General features: G+C 52.2%; 1 protein-coding gene across 10 annotated transcripts in view; it reads right to left on the bottom strand.

The window, feature by feature from the left end:
- Positions 1-21,187, bottom strand: part of LOC119971764 (coiled-coil domain-containing protein 73-like) — a 335,430-nt gene that overhangs the window by 156,467 nt on the left and 157,776 nt on the right. For 9 of the 10 annotated variants that reach the window (XM_038807840.1, XM_038807834.1, XM_038807833.1 and 6 more), the window contains one exon: positions 16,829-16,964. In XM_038807840.1, coding sequence (XP_038663768.1) covers positions 16,829-16,964 — 136 coding nt within the window. Of the gene's footprint in view, positions 1-16,828; positions 16,965-20,486; positions 20,601-21,187 lie in introns of those variants that run through there. The other variant, XM_038807843.1, reaches the window with a different exon arrangement.

Raw genomic sequence — 21,187 nt, 5'->3', positions numbered from 1 at the left:
TGTCATTAACCCAAGTCTCTGCACTCGGGGGCTTCGAGTCCCTCCACATTAATAAAATCATCTCCGGGCTACTAGAGAGGCATGGGCCAAGACGTTGGCCTCTTGCGCCGCCTGAACGCCCGGGTCTTCTGACAATCCAAAAATCGCTATCTCTGGACCCGGCACCACCCGTGTGTTAAACACCTTGGACATTGCCCTCGCGAACCCTTGCCAGAACTCTCTAAGGTCCAGGCATGCCCAAAACATGTGGACATGGTTTGCAGGGCTGCCCTTGCACCTCACACAACTGTCTTCTACCCCAAAAAACCTGCACATTCTCGCTGCCGTTATGTGTGCCCGGTGGACCACCTTAAATTGAATTAGACTGAGCCTGGCACATGATGAGGAGGAATTAACCCTGCCCAGGACCTCTGCCCATAGACCTGGTTCCAACTCCTCACCTAGCTCCTCCTCCCACTTGCCCTCGAGCTCCTCCACCGGGGTTTCCTCCGCCTCCTGTAATTCCTGGTAGATATCCGACACCTTCCCCTTCCCCACCCAGGTGCCGGAAACCACCCTGTCCTGTATCCTCAGTGGTGGCAGCGTTGGAAAGGCCACTACCTGTTTTTTCAGGAAGGCTCGTACTTGCAGATATTTAAAGGCGTTTCCTGGCGGCAGATTAAATTTGTCCTCCAGCGCCTTCAAACCGGGAACGCTTCCGTCTATGAACAGATCTCCCATCCTTCTGATGCCTGCCCTCTGCCAGCTCTGGAATCCTCCATCTATCCTACCCGGGACAAACCTGTGGTTGTTGCATATTGGGGTCCAGACTGACGCTCCCTCCACCTTCTTCACTGTCCCCAGATCCGCAGTGTCGCGACCACCACCGGACTTCTGGAGTAACGGGTCAGCGAGAACGGCAAAGGAGCTGTTATCAAAGCTCCCAGACTAGTACATTAACATGACGCCACCGCCACCTCACCTCCCCCCCCCCCCCCCAAAATCGGCCGCTTCCTAATCATAGCTATATTGGCCGCCCAGTAGTAGTTGCGAAAGTTCAACAGCGCCAACAGCCCCCCCCCCCCCCCCCCAACAGCGATCTCCTTACTCGCGGGGTCTTATTCGCCCACACAAAGCCAGTAATAAGAACATAAGAACTAGGAGCAGGAGTAGGCCATCTGGCCCTTCGAGCCTGCTCCACCATTCAATTAGATCATGGCTGATCTTTTGTGGACTCAGCTCCACTTTCCGGCCCGAACACCATAACCCTTAATCCCTTTATTCTTCAAAAAACTATCTATCTTTACCTTAAAAACATGTAATGAAGGTGCCTCAACTGCTTCACTGGGCAAGGAATTCCATAGATTCACAACCCTTTGGGTGAAGAAGTTCCTCCTAAACTCAGTCCTAAATCTACTTCCCCTTATTTTGAGGCTATGTCCCCTAGTTCTGCTGTCACCCGCCAGTGGAAACAACCTGCCCGCATCTATCCTATCTATTCCCTTCATAATTTTAAATGTTTCTATAAGATCCCCCCTCATCCTTCTAAATTCCAACGAGTACAGTCCCAGTCTACTCAACCTCTCCTCATAATCCAACCCCTTCAGCTCTGGGATTAACCTAGTGAATCTCCTCTGCACACCCTCCAGCGCCAGTACGTCCTTTCTCAAGTAAGGAGACCAAAACTGAACACAATACTCCAGGTGTGGCCGCACTAACACCGTATACAATTGCAACATAACCTCCCTAGTCTTAAACTCCATCCCTCTAGCAATGAAGGACAAAATTCCATTTGCCTTCTTAATCACCTGTTGCACTTGTAAACCAACCTTCTGTGACTCATGCAATAGCACACCCAAGTCTCTCTGAACAGCGGCATGCTTTAATATTTTATCGTTTAAATAATAATCCCGTTTGCTGTTATTCCTACCAAAATGGATAACCTCACATTTGTCAACATTGTATTCCATCTGCCAGACCCTAGCCCATTCACTTAACCTATCCAAATCCCTCTGCAGACTTCCAGTATCCTCTGCACTTTTCGCTTTATAATGATCCTACTCACCCGCTTAAAAAAGGCCTTAGGGATGAAGATGGGGAGGGACTGAGAGACAAACAAAAATCTGGGGAGGACAGTCATTTTCACGGTCTGCATCTTCCCTGCCAATGACAGCGGGAGCATGTCCCCTTCCATATCCTCCACCAACCGGGTCAGGTTGAGCCTGTGCAGGGCATCCCATTTACTGGCCACCTGTATACCCAGGTAACAAAAACTTTTCTCTACCATCCTGAGCGGCAGCTCTTTCAGTCTCTCCTACTGCCCCTTGGCCTGGATCAGAAAAGCCCGCTCTTTTCCATGTTCAGTTTGCACCCTGAAAAACTACCAAAATCCCTGAGGATCTGCAGAACCTCCACATCCCCTCCACAGGGTCCGAAATATACAGGAGCAAATCATCCCGATGTTCCATCCACCCCCCCCCCCCCCCCCCCCCCCCCCCCCCCCCCCCCCGCAACCAGTCCCCGCCAGTTCCTCGAGGCTCTCAGCGCCATAGCTAGTGGTTCTATAGCTAGGGCAAATAGTAATGGGGAGAGCAGACACCCCTGCCTCGTTTCCCGGTGAAGCTCAAAGTACCCCGACCTCAGCCGGTTTCTACATACACTTGCTACAGGCGCCTGGTACAGCAATTTCACCCAGCCAATAAAGCCCTCACCAAACTCGAACCTCCCCAGTGTTTCCCAGAAATACTCCCACTCCACCCGGTCAAAGGCTTTCTCTGCATCCATCACTGTTACCACCTTCGCCTCCCCTCCCTCTGAGGGCATCATAATAATATTCAAAAGTCTCCGGACATTGGTATTGAGTTGTCTGCCTTTAACAAACCCAGTCTGGTCTTCCTCTATCACCCCTGATAGACGCAATCCTCAATCCTTGTGGCCAGAATCTTAGCTAGCAATTTGGCATCCACATTTGAAAGCGAAATCGGCCTGTATGACCCGTAATGTTCCGGGTCCTTCCCTCGTTTAAGAATGAGTGAGATCAAGGCCTGTGACATTGTTGGGGGGAGGGTTCTTTTCTCTCTAGCCTCATTGAAGGTCCTCATCAGGAGTGGGCTCAATATTTCCAAAAATTTCTTACAGAATTCTACCTGGTAACCGTCCGGCGCCGGGGCTTTTCCCGATTGCATGCCCTCTATACCCTTGACAATCTCCTCCAATTCAATCGGGGCCCCCAGCCCCTCCACCAGGTCCTCTTCCACCTTTGGAAACCTCAATTGGTCCAAATATTGCCTCATCCCTTCCGCTCCCATCGGGGGCTCCGACTCGTTTACTATAGAACATTCTTAAAGACTCCGTTCACCCCCCCCCCCCCCCCCCCCCCCCCCCCCCCCCCGGATCCAAGACCGTGTTACCCTCCTGTGGTAAACCACTGTTACACCTGTATTATGTAAGGTAGGGCCCGTACTACAGGTGCATCGGTAGCCCCTGCCTGCTGGCTCCGCCCAGTAGGAGGAGTATAAATATGTGTGTCCTCTATTCAGCAGCCATTTTTCCAGCTGCTGTGGGAGGCCACACATCTTACTGCAATAAAGCCACAGTTGTATCCAACCTTAGTCTTTGTACAATTGATCGTGCATCAATTTATTGCAGTAAGATTTTCTAAAAGATGGCCTCCGAATCAAACCACAACGCCTGCAGCTGAATCCGCAATCAAGCGACGCCAAAAAGGACTTTAATCACTGGCTAGCTTTCTTCGAGGCCTACATCAACTCAGCGACCACCCCTCTGACGGAGGTTTAGAAGATACAGATCCTGTACTCAAGGTTGAGCTCCAGCATGTTTCCGCTGATCCAGGATGCCCCGAGCTACGCAGACGTCATGGCGCTCCTCAAAGAAAACTACGCACAGAAAACTAACACACTCTTCGCCAGGCACGAACTCGCCACTCGCTCTCAACTCTCTGGTGAGTCCATAGAAGACTTCTGGCGGGCCCTAATCCCACTCGTCTGGGACTGTGACTGTCAGGCCGTAACGACCACCGAACATTCCAACCTTCTTATGCACGATGCGTTTGTAACAGGGATTGGGTCGGACCTCATGCGCCAAAGACTGCTAGAAGTCAAAAAATGTAGTGTTCTATGTTCTATTGGAATAGTGTAGGTCAGATAGGCTTCAGATGGTTTCACAGGTCGGCGCAACATCGAGGGCCGAAGGGCCCGTACTGCGCTGTAGTGTTCTATGTTCTAAGGGGCAACGCTCGACCCAGCTGAGACTAAAAAGCTAGCACTCTCCATGACGGTGCCTCACGTAATGCTCAGGCCTACCCCTCCGGCGCGCGGCCCACCCCTCCTATCCCTCGTGGACCCCACAGACGGCCGCCCCAGCTGGGGCTTTACCCAGCCAGTACGCCTGCGCCACCCGCCAACCCGCGCACCCCGGGGGTCCCCAATGTTACTTCTGCGGCCAGCTGAAGCACCCCCACCAATGCTGCCCGGCCCGCGCTGCCATTTGCAAGGCTTGCGACAAAAAGGGGCACTTCGCCGCCGTGTGTCAGGCCCGCGCAGTCTCCGCTATCGCCCCCTCCCCCCTGACCTACACACAATGGGCGCCGCCGCCTTCGTCCATGACCACGCGCAGCCAGTGGGCGTCGCCATCTTCACCTCCCCGGACCACGCGCAGCCAGTGGGTGCAGCCAGTGGGTGCCGCCATCTCCCCCCCCCCCCCCCCCCCCCCCAGTCCACGTTCGGCCCATGGGCGCCGCTATCTTGTCCAGCCCCCGCAACGTGCGGCCCATGGGCGCCGCCAATTTTTCCCTGCACGATCTTTAGGCGCCGCCATCTTGTCTTCCCCACGGGGCATGGATGCCGACAACATTCCACGACCTGGGCCCCCCACGCTCTCCATCTTCTGACGCCAGCGACGACTGACTGCAGCTCGCCTCAGTGGCGATCGACCAGTCTCGTCCGCACAACCTGGCCACCACTTCGACCAGTGTGAGAATCAACGGGCACGTGACCTCTTGCCTGCTGGACTCCGGGAGCACCGAAAGCTTCATCCACCCGGATATGGTAAGGCGCTGCTCCCTCGCGGTCCACCCCGCCAATCAAAGAATCTCCCTGGCCTCCGGATCCCATTCCATCGCGATCCGGGGGTTCTGCACAGTCACTCTCACGGTCCAGGGCATAGAATTCAGCGGCATCCGCCTCTACGTCCTTCCTAATCTCTGCGCTGCACTACTACTAGGCCTGGACTTCCAGTGCAATCTCCAGAGCCATACCCTCAAATTCGGCGGGCCCCTAACACTCCTCACTGTGTGCGGCCTCGCGACCCTAAAGGTCAACCCACCCTCCCTCTTTGCCAATCTAACTCCGGATTGCAAATCTGTTGCCACCAGGAGCAGACGGTACAGCACCCAGGACAAGACCTTCATCAGGTCTGAGGTCCAGCGGTTCCTTTGGGAAGGCATCATCGAGGCCAGCAACAGCCCCTGGAGAACCCAAGTGGTAGTCGTTAAAACTGGGGAGAAACACAGAATGGTCGTGGACTACAGCCAGACCATCAATCGGTACACGCAGCTCGACGCGTCCCCCTCCCACGCATATCTGATATGGTCAATCAGATTGCGCAGTACCGGGTCTTCTCAACGATAGACCTCAAATCCGCCTACCACCAGATCCCGATTCGTAAATCGGACCGTCCATACACTGCTTTCGAGGCGGACGGTCGTCTCTATCACTTCCTCAGGGTTCCCTTCGGTGTCACTAACGGGGTCTCGGTCTTCCAAAGGGAGATGGACCGAATGGTCGACCGGTACGGTTTGCGGGCCACCTTCCCGTACCGATACGACGTCACCATCTGCGGCCACGATGAGCAGGACCAGGACGCGAACCGTGCCAAATTCCTCCACACCGCCACTCTCCTCAACCTCACCTACAGCAAGGAGAAGTGAGTGTTCAGCACAACCCGCTTAGCCATCCTCGGCTATGTGGTCCCGAACAGAGTTCTGGGGCCCGATCCTGACCGCATGCGCCCCCTCATGGAGCTTCCCCTCCCCAATTGCCCCAAGGCCCTAAAACGCTGCCTGGGGTTCTTCTCCTACTACGCCCAGTGGGTCCCAAACTATGCGGACAAGGCCCGCCCACTCATTCAGTCCATCCACATTCCCCTTACGGCCAAGGCACAACAGGCCTTCGCCTGTATCAGAGCTGATATAGCCACGGCCAGGATGCATGCAGTAGACGATGTTATGCTTCTTGAAAGAATGCTCGAAGTCGTCTTTAGGTTAAGGATGATTTATTGTGTCCCACAATAAATTACAGATTACACTTGAGAAAAGGCTGCTCTTCAATGTTCTGCAACTAGGCCCCAAACAGACTAGCACCCTTCAGTTACTTGCACCTCTTGCCACTCCAACCCCTCCGGTTTCAAGTGGCGGAGGCGGGCCTTCGGTGTTCCTTTTATGGGTGTCCCCGCGCTGCCCCCTGGTGACTCAGGCGAGGATCACCACATCCCCCTTCTTCACATTTTTTTTTTTTTTTTTTCGTAGTTGCAGAGCTGTAGTAAAACACAAAGGTAAAGAGTTAGGTTTATATATATATATACACAGAACAGGGCAGGGCGATGCATTTGTCAGTCCATGTTCACAGGTTCAGACGGTCAGGTGCACGTCTGATCCGTGTAGACCTCCTGAGTGGGCTTGGAGATCCAGGGTCGTTTGTGTCCGTGCGGACATCTGCTGCTGGGGTGTCAGGAAGATGTATGACAGCGTCCTGTGGATCCAGTGTGTCCTGCAGATCGAGTGTCGGAAGGACCCGTGGACGAGGTGTGACCTTCAGAAGGTCTCGCCGATTTCGTCGAACCATTGTTCCATCATCCGACTGCACGACGTAGGACCGTGGCGATGTTAGGCGGAGGACCACCGCCATTTTGGACCAACCCCCAGCTGGGTTTCGCAGCCTCACTGTGTCGCCGATGGCCAACGGTGGCAGTACCTTGGCCTGCTTGTCATAGTGCTGCTTTTGCGCTTGCCGCTGTTGACGCATTTGATCCAGGACAGGCGAGTGATCAGGATTGGTGAAGTGTAGCGCTGGTAAAGTTGTCCGCACATCCCTGTTGAAAAGCATCTGAGCTGGTGATAGTCCCGAGCTCAAAGGTGACGAACGGTACGATAGGAGGGCCAAGTGTACGTCAGATTTTGAGTCCGCAGCCTTGCTGATGAGTTGCTTAACTATGTGGACACCTTTCTCCACCCTGCCATTCGATTGCGGAAAGTGGGGACTCGACGTTATGTGCTGGAAATTGTAAATCTTGGCGAAGTCCGTCCACTCCCAGCTGGCAAAACAAGGACCATTGTCGGACATGACCGTCCGTGGGATGCCATGCCTGGAGAAAGTTTCTTTGCAGGCCTTGATGACGGCTGCTGCTGTGAGATCCGGGAGTTGCAGGACTTCCGGGAAGTTGGAGAAGTAGTCAATGATCAGGACATAGTTGCGGCCCATGGAGTGGAACAAGTCAATGCCCACTTTGTCCCATGGTAACGTGGCCATCTCATGCTGCTGCAGTGGCTCCTTGCATTGTGCCGGTCGATGTCTTTGGCACGTGTCACAGGAGAGCACTATGTTGGTGATGTCCTCGTTAATCCCTGGCCAGTAAACAGATTGGCGCGCTCTCCTTTTGCATTTTTCGGCACCAAGGTGCCCCTCGTGAATCCTGTGGAGGATGTCCGCCCGGAGAGCCATTGGAATGACGATCCTGTCGTTCCGCAGTATAATGCCATCGACCACGGATAGTTCAGTCTTGACATTCTGGAACTGTGGGCACCGCCCCTTTGGCCAGCCATGCTGCAGGTTGTGTAGGACTTGAAGGAGGGTAGCGTCCTCCTGTGTCGCCTGACGAATTTGCTGCAGCTTCTCGTCCGTTGCCGGGAGCGTCTCCTTGCACCACTGTGCATGAGCTTCCACATCATTGATGGACGCCAGTGGCGGGTTGTCAGCGTCCATGGCTCGTGATAACGTGTCAGCTATCACAAGGTCCTTGCCAGGGGTGTAGACCAGCGTGAAGTCGTACCTGCGCAACTTCATCATCATGCGTTGTAGGCGCGGCGTCATATCATTGAGGTCCTTGTCAATGATATTGACCAGCGGCCTATGATCCGTTTCCACGATGAAAGTGGGGAGACCGTACACATAGTGGTGGAATTTGGTCACTCCTGTTATTAGCCCTAGGCACTCCTTTTCTATCTGTGCATACCTGCACTCTGTGGCGGTCATCGCCCGTGAAGCGTAAGCCACTGGAACCCAGTCCAACTGGTCATCCTGTTGCAGTAGCACAGCACCAATCCCATGTTGACTGGCGTCAGTGGAGATCTTGGTAGGTTTCACCGGGTCAAAAAATGCAAGCGTTGGAGCTGCCATCAGCTGGTATCTTAGATCATCCCATTCAGCCTGGTGAGCCTGGGTCCAGGCAAACTCCGTGTCCTTCCTTGTCACGTTCCTCAACGCCTTTGTCCGTGCTGCCAGGTTGGGTATGAATTTACCAAGGAAGTTGACGAATCCCAGGAACCTTAGAACCGCTTTCTTGTCCTGTGGTCGCTGCATGCTCTGAATTGCAGCGATCTTCTCAGCGTCCGGCTTCACCCCGTGCTCTGAGATTGTGTCGCCCAGGAATGTCAGAGAGGACTGTGCGAAAGTGCACTTGGCCCGGTTGAGCTTGAGTCCAAAGTGGTGGATCCTCTGGAAGACTTGCTTCACCCTCGCAATATGGTCTTTCTCCGTCGCCGACCATATGATGATGTCATCCACATAGACACGTACGCCTTCGATGCCTTCTACCATCTGCTCCATGATTCTGTGGAATATTTCGGATGCAGATATAATGCCGAAGGGCATCCGATTATAGCAGTACCTTCCAAACGGCGTGTTGAAGGTGCATAGCAGGCGGCTGGACTCATCGAGCTGCATTTGCCAGAAACCCTGTGAGGCATCAAGCTTGGTGAAGATGCGAGCTTTTGCCATTTCGCTCGTGATTTCCTCGCGCTTGGGGATCGGGTAGTGTTCCCTGCGAATGTTCTTATTCAGGTCTTTGGGATCTAGACAGATCCGAAGTTCACCAGATGGCTTCTTGACGCACACCAGCGAGCTGACCCAGTCAGTCGGCTGTGTGACTCTTGAGATGACGCCTTGAGTCTGGAGACGCTGAAGTTCGGCTTTTAGCTTGTCCCGCAATGGAGCCGGGACCCTCCGTGGGGCATGAACAACCGGTATGGCTGTCTCTTTGAGCAAGATTCTGTACGTGTAGGGCAGTGTACCCATGCCCGAGAAAACGTTGGGGTAGTCGGTGAGTAGCAGCTGTATGTCCTCGTAAATGCGTGATGATGCAGCCGTGTGCATGAAAATCCGCTGAATGAGCTGCAAATCCTTGCAGGCTTGAGCGCCGAGCAGCGAGGACCTGTTGTCTTCCACAATCTCAAAGCGTAGGCCTGTTACGACAGTTTTGTTGGCAACTTGTAGGTGGCAGGATCCCTTTGAGATGATCGGGTTGCCGTTGTAGTCAGTGAGCTTGCATGCTGCAGGTAACACCTCGTGCGTCCCTGGGACCGATGCGAGATCTTTGCTCGTTAGCAAGTTTGCTGAGGCTCCTGTGTCCAGTTTGAACGTGATGGGGAAGTCCTGTACGTGCACCGTGGCAGTCCATTCACTTGCAGAGTTGATGGCATGCACGTGGCGAGGTTGTGTCGTCAGCTCCTGTGGTCCCGCTGTGGCATTAATAATGCCAATGCTGTACGTGTGCTCCCAGGAGTTGAATTCTTCATGGTCGGAAAAATTGTCGTCGGGAGCCTGAGTGTTCGTGACATCAACTGTGCGGACTTTCAGGTTGCCATGCCGTTGAGTGGACGAGTGAAATTTAGCTGTGGATTGACATTGGGAGGCGAAGTGATTCATTTTTGAACACTTTCTGCACCTTTTTCCTTGGGCAGGACATTGCCCTTTTAAGTGGGAGGAGCCGCAGTAATGACACGTCATGACGTCATGCGTATGCTGCGTTCGCGCATGCGCATTGCGGTTTTCAGACCAGGGCCGGTATTGTGAATAGTGCGCATGCGCGGACCGATCACTTCCGGGGTCGCGTCTTTCAAGATGCTGCGCATGCGCAGACGGGCCAGAGAACGGAAGAGACGGCCTGGAAAACGGAAGAGACGACCTGTGAGGGGAATTCACCATCTTTATATCGTCCTCGTGGTGGGTGTTTTGTAAGGAATGTTTTTCAAATAGCTCCTGTACCTGCTGCATTTTCTGCTCCTGTAACAAGCATTTTTCTATGGTAGTTTTTAGTGTTAAATCGTTTTGAAGTAATAGTGAGTCTCTTAGTTTTTTGTCAGCAAGACCATAGATTAGCTGATCTCTGATGAGTGAGTTTGTTAAATCACCAAAGTTGCAGCCTTGTGCCAGCAAGCGTAACTCTGTGACCAAGTGGGTGATAGTCTCCCCTTGTTTTTGGAGTCTGTGACGGAGGGTGAATCTTTCAATGATCTCATTGGATTGAGACTTACAGTGTTCATCCAATTTTGCCATTATCACTTGAAACTTAGTTTTGTCTTCAGTATCCGCATATGTGAAAGAGTTATATGTGTCTACCAGTTGCTGGCCACACGATGTGATTAAAAGTGCAATTTTCTTTCCATCGGTGGCTGTATGTAAGTCCTGAGCTAACAAGTACATTTCAAATTGTTGTTTGAACATTTTCCAATTATAATTTAAATTACCTGTAGCTCTCATTGGCGCTGGAAGTAGCGTGTGTTCCATTGTTGCAGAAAGTCGTCTGAAGTTGAGAGGCTGCAAAGTCTGGTGGCCTGCCTGTTGCTGGTGCTTCTTCTTTCTTTGTCTTGCTGGTAGCGCTGGTTCCCTCTGTTCAGAGAAGCCACTCCTGTACCATGTTATGCTTCTTGAAAGAATGCTCGAAGTCGTCTTTAGGTTAAGGATGATTTATTGTGTCCCACAATAAATTACAGATTACACTTGAGAAAAGGCTGCTCTTCAATGTTCTGCAACTAGGCCCCAAACAGACTAGCACCCTTCAGTTACTTGCACCTCTTGCCACTCCAACCCCTCCGGTTTCAAGTGGCGGAGGCGGGCCTTCGGCGTTCCTTTTATGGGTGTCCCCGCGCTGCCCCCTGGTGACTCAGGCGAGGATCACCACAGACGAGACACTGCCCTTCCAAGTAGAAAGCGACGCATCAGACGTCGCACTTGCCGCCACCCTCAATCAGGTAGGCAGACCCGTGGCATTCTTTTCCCGCACCCTTCATGCCTCAGAAATTCGGCACTCGTCCGTCGAAAAAGAGGCCCAAGCTATCGTTGAAGCTGTGCGGCATTGGAGGCATTACCTGGCCGGCAGGTGATTCACTCTCCTCACTGACCAACGGTCGGTAGCCTTCATGTTTAACAACACGCAGCGGGGCAAGATCAAAAACGATAAAATCTTGCGGTGGAGAATTGAGCTCTCCATCTATAATTACAAGATTTTGTACCGCCCCGACCATCTCAACGAGCCCCCTAATGCCCTATCCCGAGGTGCCAACGCACAAGTAGACCGACTCCGGGCCCTACACGACAGCCTTTGTCACCTGGGGGGTCACACGATTGTACCATCTTGTCAAGGCTCGCAATCTGCCCTACTCCGTCGAAGAAGTACGGACAGTCACCAGGGACTGCCAGGTCTGTCCAGAGTGCAAGCCGCACTTCTACCAGCCGTACCGTGCGTGCCTGGTGGAGGCTTCCCGCCCCCTTTTAATGCCTCAGCGTGGATTTCAAAGGGCCCTTCCACTCCACCGACCGAAACACGTATATTCTCAGTGTGGTCGATGAGAACTCCAGATTCCCCTTCGCCATCCCATGCCTGATATGACATCTGCCACCGTCATCAAAGCCCTAAACACAATCTTCGCTCTGTTCGGTTTCCCCGCCTACATCCCAGTGACAGGGGATCCTCATTCATGAGTGATCAGCTGCAAAAGTTCCTGTCACCTCCCACCAGGACCATCCCTCCTTCCCCTGCCCATGCCAAAGGATGAAGAGGATTTCAGCACACTCCCAGAGTCATCCAACATCAGGCCAGCATTGACATCGCCGCCACCGCTACGTCGCTCCCAGCGGAACGTCAAGGCACCAGACCGGTTGAATCTCTAACTGGCACCTGACTTTCAAAGGACATTTTTTTCCCCTGATAAAACACCGTACATAAATTCACTACTGTATATAGTTCTCCACCACCCCCGCCGGACTCGTTTTTAAAAGGGGGTGAATGTAGTAAACCACTGTTACACCTGTATTAGATGATGTAAGGTAGGGCCTGTACTACAGGTTCGCCGGTAGCCCCTGCCTGCTGGCTTCGCCCAGTAGGAGGAGTATAAATATGCGTGTCCTCTATTCAGCAGCCATTTCGCCAGCTGACGTGGGAGGCCACACATCTTACTGCAATAAAGCCACTGTTGCTCCATAAAACCCTTCAGTTCCTTAGCCACTGCTCCCCCCATGATCAGGTGGTGTGACTCCAAGTCCGGGATTTTGCCTAGCATGCGTCTCATAAATTACACATCATCCCAATTCGAAGCGTAGACGTTCACAAACACCACCCGGACCCCCTCCCACTCACCATTATATACCTGCCCCCCTTATGTGCCACAATTCTCCCAGCCTCGAATGCCACACCCTTACTGATCAGAATTGCTACCCTCCTGGTCTTCGAATCCAGCCCTGACTGGAACACCTGGCCTACCCATCCCTTTCTCAATCTCGTGTGATCTGCGAGCTTTAAATGTGTCTCATGAAGCGTTGCTACATAGAACATAGAACAGTACAGCACAGAACAGGCCCTTCGGCCCTCAATGTTGTGCCGAGCCATGATCACCCTACTCAAACCCACGTATCCACCCTATACCCGTAACCCAACAACACCCCCTTAACCTTACTTTCATTAGGACACTACGGGCAATTTAGCATGGCCAGAGGCATCACGGTGGCTCAGTGGGTTAGCCCTGTTGCCTCATGGCGCTGAGGTCCCAGGTTCGATTCCGGCTCTGGGTCACTGTCCGTGTGGAGTTTGCACATTCTCCCCGTGTTTGCGTGGGTTTCGCCCCCACAACCCAAAGATGTGCAAGGTAGGTGAATTGGCCACTCTAAATTGCCCCTTAATTGGAAAAAATGAATTGAGTACACTAAATTTAAAAAAAAAAAAAAAAATTTAGCATGGCCAATCCACCTAACCTTCACATCTTTGGACTGTGGGAGGAAACCGGAGCACCCGGAGGAAACCCACACACACAGGGGGAGGACGTGCAGACTCCACACAGACAGTGACCCAGCCGGGAATCAAACCTGGGACCCTGGAGCTGTGAAGCATTTATGCTAACCACCATGCTACCCTGCTGCCCAGTCTGCTACGTCTGCCTTTAACCCCTTTAGATGGACGAACACGCAAGGTCTCTTGACGGCCCATTCAAACGCCTCACATTCCACGTGATCAGCCCAGGCGGGAGGCTAACACCCCCCCCCCCCCCCCCAACCGACTAGCCATCGCCCTTTTTTGGCCAACCTCGAACCCGCGCCCTTCGCTTCCTCGAGGGCCCCCACAGGGAGCCACCGCCCCCAACCCTCAATTGGTACCCCAGAATTGATACCTCCTCTGTCAGCAAAGCAGCATCCTCCCCTCCCCTCCCTCAACAGTCCCACGACCCAAAACCACCCCCCCCCCCCCGCCAAACGCCAGCTGAGCACTTGCTCACCACTCACTTCCGAGAGTCAGTGACCCATGCTGACGCTGGCGCCGATCAGACTGTCGCCTCATTGTCCGGACCCGTCTCCCCACATGAATAAACCAGTTAAACTACCTCTTCAGTCCCAGTGAGTAAACAGTAATATGAAACGAAAAATAAACAGAAGACATTGCCCCGTGAGGAGACACTTGTTGAACCAAAGCTCCAACTTCCCGAAGAATCGCCCTCTCCCCCTCCCTATCTCAGCTATGCCGAAAACACTGCACCCTCCAGCCACCACCACAGCCCTTACACGCACCCAACATTGTATACAATCTTATATTAGAAACGGTACCGTGTTACCCAGCCCCACTGCCGCATTCCACCAAAGCTTAACTGTCCTTTAATTCGAGTCCAGCTTTTCTTGTTTGACGAATGACCATGCCTCGTACGCCGTCTCAAAATAGTGATGCCGTTCCTTGTACGTGACCCAATTTCATCCCCTTGCTGAAGAGGGTCGCCTTCATCCGGTTGAATCCAGAACGCCTCTTGGCCAGCTCCGCACCCAGGTCCTGGTAGATGCGTATCACGCTGTTCTCCCACCTGCTGCTCCGTTCTTTTTTTGCCCACCGCAAAACAAGTTCCTTGTCCGAGAAGCGATGAAATCTCATCACCATGGCCCTCGGTAGTTCATTCGCCTTGGGCTTCCCTGCGAGGGCTCTGTGCGCCCTGTCCAGCTTCAGGGATCGAGGGAATACCCCCATCCCTATCAGCGTCTCCAGCATCTTGGACACAAATGCTCCCGCATCCGACCCCTCCACACCTTCGGGGAGGGCCACAATTCTCAAGTTCTGTCTCCTGGACCTGTTTTCTAGGTCCTCCAGCCTCTCCTGCCACTTCTTGTAGAGGTCATCCTGCACCTCCACCTTAAGGGCCAATATGACCAACTCGTCCTCGTGGTCGGATATCTTTTTCTCCATCTCCTTAATCGCTTGTGTCGCCTGAGTTGCGATCATTTGGTCTATTGATTCCTTCATCGGGGCCAGCATGTCCTTTTTAAGATCAGCAAAGCAGCCCCTAAGGAACTCCTGTTGCTCCTGTGCCCACTGCGCCCATGCACCCTGGTCTATACCGGCCGCCATGCCGTGCCTCGGCGCCCGCTCCGCACGCTTCTGTCTGTTGGGACTTAAACGCTTCACCCGGCCACTCCTGGTCCAGCTATCCATACAACAGAGGGAATCCTTTTGGCAGTGTTTGCTTCACCAATCTGCCCCAAAAAGTCCGTGATAACTCTTGAAAACAGGTCCGAGAGTCCGTTCTAGACGGGAGCTGCCGAATGCGCGACCTACTCCTCCATGGCCGCCACCGGGAGTCTCGTCACCGCTTCTTCAATGGCCTTTGCGAGATCTTTTCGCAGTTGTTCCCTCTGCTGCTGGAATTCAGCTTTAATAAAGGCCATCAAGTCAGTTTGAAGCCTTTAAACCTGCCCTTCCCCCGCCTGCATGCTTGAACAGGCTTTTGTCTTTGCTGCAGCTCCAGCCAAATCCTCACTGTTTCTGCCGGGTCTGGTAACCAAGAGACATACTATTCCTGGGGGAATGTATGTTTCCTCCAACATTCACCTACATCTTTTCATCAAAATTCGACCCCGTATTGATTAAAGAGACCGCTTTTCTATAACCTTGGGCAGGAGCTGCCTTGTGTGTGACCACTTACTCCATAGTCCACACCGGAAGTCAGCCTTGGACATGTTGATTCACGGCTGAAACACTCACCCCGAAGGCCTGGACCACGAATGCCGCCCGTCCGGTGTTGGCCTGGGTGCCATGCATGGTCGGCACCACCTCATGCTCCTGCACGCGGGTGGACTCCTCCAACTGCACCTACATGTGCTGGATGTTCGCCGAAAGCCCCTCATGTAGTCCCTGGCTCTGTGACTGCATCTCTACAGTCGATGGGAGTGTCAGTTCCAGAATCCCAAAACCCATCTGGATAGCAGTTAGTCCCTGGGGTCGACCTGCCCTCCAATCGTTCATTCCTTCACCTGTTGTACCAGAGCATGTGTCTGGTGAGTATCAGATAGTGCCCCAGGAGCCTCTTCACTAAGATGCTGAACCGAGGTGAGTGTCTCTGGGATGGTGGAGGGTGTTGGATTCAGCTGTGATGGGATATCAGTGTCATCCCCCGACTCGATGGCTCCCATACGTGTCTATGCGGGGTCTCACGTTCTCGTTTACCCCGGCGACTGCACTTTCTTCGCACCCGCCGACCACGTCCAGTGCCTCTGCTCTGCTGCGGTGAGGGGCCGCAGCTCCAGCAGTCCACCTCTGGTCTTCTCCCACTCCCAGCCTTCTTTTGGGGCTGGAATTGGTTCCAGGGGCACAGTACTGCCTACTCGGCCCTGAGGAGGTTGTGCAGTTTTTTGCAGCACTGCTGGCTGGTCTGGCCAGTGTTACACACGGCACTGACACTTCTGCCACCTGCGCCCAGGCCCGGCGAACAGCGGTGGCTAGCAGCCACCTTCCCACCCTGGGGTACAGGGTCGTCTGCCTCTCCTCGATGACGTCGAGCACGGTCTCCAGTTCCGCATCGGTGAATCTCAGGTCTGCGCTTCTTGCTGCCATCTTGTTGGCTGGGATGAGTGTGCATAGAATGTGAAGTGTGTATATGCGCTGCAGCTTGTCAGCCTCTGAGTGCCAATCCCGCACCTGGCGAATCCCACACTGTTTCTCATTGGAATCTATTGTATGCCAAGTCACGCCCACGCTAGCCTTTTAAGGTTGTTGAATCAATCCAGGTGCCATGCCAGCTTTACTGTAGAACTCCACGAATCCTGCCAGGCGACAACACGTAGTCTCAGGAACAGAGAATCCAGCTTTTATGTTTTGAATATTGAAAGGATATGGGCGTAAAAAAGTAACAGTCACTGAGTTGAATGATCAGTGGAAATTTCATCCTCGCGTGCTCAGGATGGATTGAATTTCCTTTACTCATTCCTAACTTTCACATTATAACTGATCTCAAAATGTATCATAATATTTGTACTGTATTAATTGAGCTACATAAAAAAATACTCTATGTAAGTTCACAGGTTTTACTCACCATTCTGTCCTAGTTTCTCATGCGCCTGTTTGACTAACCCACACTGGCGACTAATAGCTGCAAATCGTTTCTCTACTTCGCTCAGTTGACTGAGCTGGTTATCCTTAGCTACAGTCTGCAACTGAACCCTTTGCTCCTGCAAAACGAAGGTGACAAAAATATAAAGTTTTTAAATCACTATTAAAAATACCAAAATTCCGTCAAGCAAAGTGTCATTCAGCTGGGATTGGGCGAGGTTTTGGATATTTTTGCATGCAATTACATGTCTTTGTGATGGGCTGCAAGTGGGGTTGGAGATGAGATCATTGATTAGAGTTCCAGGAGCAATAAGGTAATGATGTGGGAATGTTTTGATAGAAACGTACGAGTGGTTACTGGACTGGAGTCCACTTGTTCCTTCAAGTTCTTGCCAGCTATCTGCAGCAGTAGTTTAGAGGTTCCCACTCCCTTGCACAGTCCCTTCAGGTGCTTATCCAAGTCAGTTCTGAAAGCCATGATTGAATCTGCCTTCACCACCATTTCAGGTTGGGCATTCCAGACCCTAATCCCTCAGGTGGTGGAAGGTGGAATCTCAGCAACAGAATGTATGTTGAGATGGATGGAAATAGTTCAAGATCAATCAAGCCAAAACTTCATACTATCCTACTTAGTGTCAGTTATGGGTGCACGGTAGTGTATTATTCCTTGTGTCTGAATAAAGCTCGTAGTCTTCAGTTGAAGTAGATGCTTTATTGTGTGAGTTTGTTCTCTCTCCAGCGCTTATACTATGCTACATCTGAGCTGCCTGCCTGTCTGTGTCCTGCTCACCAGCTGCCGTTCCTGTGAAGAGTGCCTCTGACTTCCTGTCTGTATTTATACATCTCCCGTGCTCCCTCTAGTGATTGCTTGGTTGTAGTGCATTTACATTAACCCCTTATATATATATATATATATACACAGAAATGGAGATCACTACAGGTAGCACAGTTGTTAGAACTGTTGCTTTACAGCGCCAGGGACCTGGTTTCGATTCCCGGCTTGGGTCACTGTCTGTGAGGAGTTTGTATGTTCTCCCTGTGTCTGCATGGTTTCCCGTCGGGTGCTCCGGTTTCCTCCCACAAGTCCTGAAAGACATGCTGTTAGGTGATTTGGACATTCTCAATTCTCCCTCAGTGTACCCAAACAGGCGCCGTAGTGTGGCGACCAGGAGATTTTCATAGTAACTTCATTGCAGTGTTAATGTCAGCCTACTGGTGACATTAATAATAAAGATTATTATTAACAGTTGATAATTATGAGGTGAGGTGCACAGGCAGCTAAAAAGAATGGTTTCAGTTTTGTCAAATCAAGCTAGAGGAAATGATGGTTCTTTCAAAAGTTAATGTTGGACAAACGCTTGGAGGACAAGATAAAAGCCTGGGAATCAAGGGGAAGTGGAATACAAGGAGGAGGTGGCGTAGCGGTATTGGCACTGGACTATAAATTCAAAGAATCTTGCTCTTTGCTTTCATCCCTCAGATGAGCCGTCCACAAGAGCCAGCCTAGAGGCCTATGACCATCCCTCGACACCAAGTCATCAAGGGGTGCATGGGCGGCACATCATATCTTAGCACCGAGCACCAGCACAATAACTGGCACGCCGATGACCCTGACCATGTTGGATAGGTTGACAGGACATATCAGTGAGGGCATATCACCCTCGCTGGGGCAGATGGTGAAGGCAGGGAGTGCCCAGTGCATTAGCAATCGAACGACTGCAAGAGACAAGGGTCATGCTGAGTCCGGGGAACATGATAACTCTGTGGAGTCATCCATAAGGCGACAAATGCTGGCTGCCCAGCGGAATGCATGAGGAGATCTGGCGGAGACCCCTGGGGGTTTGCATTGCACGGTCTCAATCATGAAGGAGCCCTGGCAGAGCATGAGCTCTGGGTGCACAGCCTCATTCATCGAGAAATTGGAGACTCTCATGGAGAGGCTGAAGGAGGAACCTGGGTGAACGTTCTGTCTCTGTTAAATTTTGTCACGTTTTTATTTGCCAATTGGGAAGCGTTGTTATGGGGGTGGTTGCGCCCCCCCCCTCTTTTTTGTATTGAAGTGAAATTGCTGCGTTTTTCAGGGGGGGGCCCTTCAGTGCGGGAGTACAATGTTTAATTGGCTTGCACTCAGTTTGTTATGCTCTATACAGTGCATGAGGGTTTGCAGTGAGTTGAAGTGGGGTGGCGGGGCAGCTCGAGAATGTTCTGTACGGGGGCCAATTTGGGGTGATGTTTCTTGCATTGGGTTGGGTGTGGAGTAATGGGAGAGGGCTGGAGAGAGGGGGGATGGGTAGAGGGGGTGATGAAGGTGGGTCTTTGGGTAAGGCCCTTCAGGTGGGAGTCAACACGCTAGCAAGAAATGCTAGTGAACGGAAGTGAAGATGGGGTGTCTGCGATGATTAGTCTGTTGTGTGGGGGGTTGGGGGAGGCAACGCGGCTGATATTTCGGGTGAGTTTGGGCTTGGATGATTGGCCCCATGGGAAGGCCAGAACCCAAAAGTGATAATGGCGGACTCTAGGGGGCAGGGGAGGCAGAAACCTCGGATGAGTCATGATGGGATGTACAGGCAATGGTGGGAGGAAGGGCAAGTGTGGATCAGGGACATGTTTGTGAAGGGAAAGTTTACTGGGCTTGGGGAATTGCTGGAGAAGTTCGAACTACCACAGGGGAGTGAGTTCAGATACTGGCAGGTGTGGGAGTTTGCGCGCAAGGAGCTGCCCTCATTCTCAGGTACAGGAATTACCCTTTTGGAGAAAATATTGCTCCCAGATGAAGGAGGGATAATAGGATTGGGACATATATGCGTGGTTGTGAGAGAGGGACATGACCATAGTGAAAAGGATCAAGTGGAAGTGGGAAGAAGAGTTGGGAAGGGAGCTAGGATGGAGACTTTGGTAATAAGTAATACGCTGAGTGAACTCAACCTCCTCCTACGCAAAGATGAGTCACCGGAGGTAATGGACAGATGCAAAAGGTGTGGGAGGGCGCTAGTGAACCATGTTCAAATGTTCCAGGGGTGTGTGGAATTGGGAGAACTTTTGGGAGGTGGTGTTTAGGAACCTATAGAGGATTTGTGGGGTTTGAGATGAAGCCAGACCATTATGGTCGCGATCTTTGGGGTGTCGAGGGGGAAGGGGGTCGATGTCATGGCCTGCACCTCACTAATCGCCCCGCAATAGATACTTTCAAATATGCCACCAGGGATTGCGGAATGGTTGGGAGAGACTGAGCTTCTCAAGTTGGAGAAAATCAAATTTGCCCTGAGGGGGTCAGAGGAGGGCTTTGAAGTACAGTGGAGCTGTTTACATTTGAGGAGCTGTTTGTCGCATGGGGGGCTGTGGGGGGAATAGGGAATATGTACAAACTGTATACTTTGTTGGATGTTAACGTTGTATTACTATGTTAAATATGTTTGGAATAAAATACCTTTTAAAAATAAGAATGTACGCATTGTGTGAGCTGCGTGGGTACCTTACACATTTGCAGAATCTGGGTCTTGTGGTCACTTACAATCTGGATGTTCATAGAGTGAAACGACTTCCTGTTCACAAAGGCACCCGTCTAGCCAGCTGGTGCCTTGATGGCCTTATAGGTGAAATCAGATGCGGGGGTGCACTGCAATGGCTGTGAATCCTCTTACCCTCTTAGTCTGACTGAACTGATCCATCCTGAAATGAATTAATCTTCACACACGCCTGCTCAGTGACCAACTTGACATGGCTGTGAGTAGCTGACTGTGGGACTCCACATAGATCTCGCACAGGGCCTTGGAATGATACAGAGGCATAAATGTTTAGTGTCAGTGACTTTCCGAGCCACAGGCTTTCGGTGTCCACCCACACAATTGGAGGCTTTCTCCAGCCCAATCATCTGGCAGATGGTCAAAGCCTGCTGTTGCACTGGACCCCTGTCATGTCAAGGTAATTTGATCGCGGCCTGAACACCCTGGCAGCAGAGAACTGGCATCTTCTGCAGGAGTGGTTTCCTTGCTCTCTCTGCTGGGCCCTGCTCACCCTGTGCCTGCAACTCTGCCCGAAAAGGATGCCTACATACACCAGGCTTCCTCACTCTTTGTTTCCTCTACTCCTCAGAGGCAGTAGTGCTGCCAGCAGAGTAGACAATAGCCATCTGCAGGTTGGCTAACTGGGTTCGCCTGTGCACAAGAGTCAACAGAGAGATCAAATTCCCATTGCCAGAGGACAGGAATGTCCTGAGCTCCATACTCTGATGTACCCACACAGGAAACCATCTGTCAACACTCTCGAACACCACCTGATCTCACCCCGAAAAACACCTCGGGCGGGATTCTCCGACCCCCCGCGGGCCGGAGAATCCCTGGGG

This window comes from Scyliorhinus canicula, chromosome 9 (assembly GCF_902713615.1).
Source record: "Scyliorhinus canicula chromosome 9, sScyCan1.1, whole genome shotgun sequence".
Lineage (NCBI taxonomy): Eukaryota > Metazoa > Chordata > Chondrichthyes > Carcharhiniformes > Scyliorhinidae > Scyliorhinus > Scyliorhinus canicula.
Note: the sequence above shows the minus strand (reverse complement) of the source record. Positions and strands in the feature narration are given on the sequence as shown.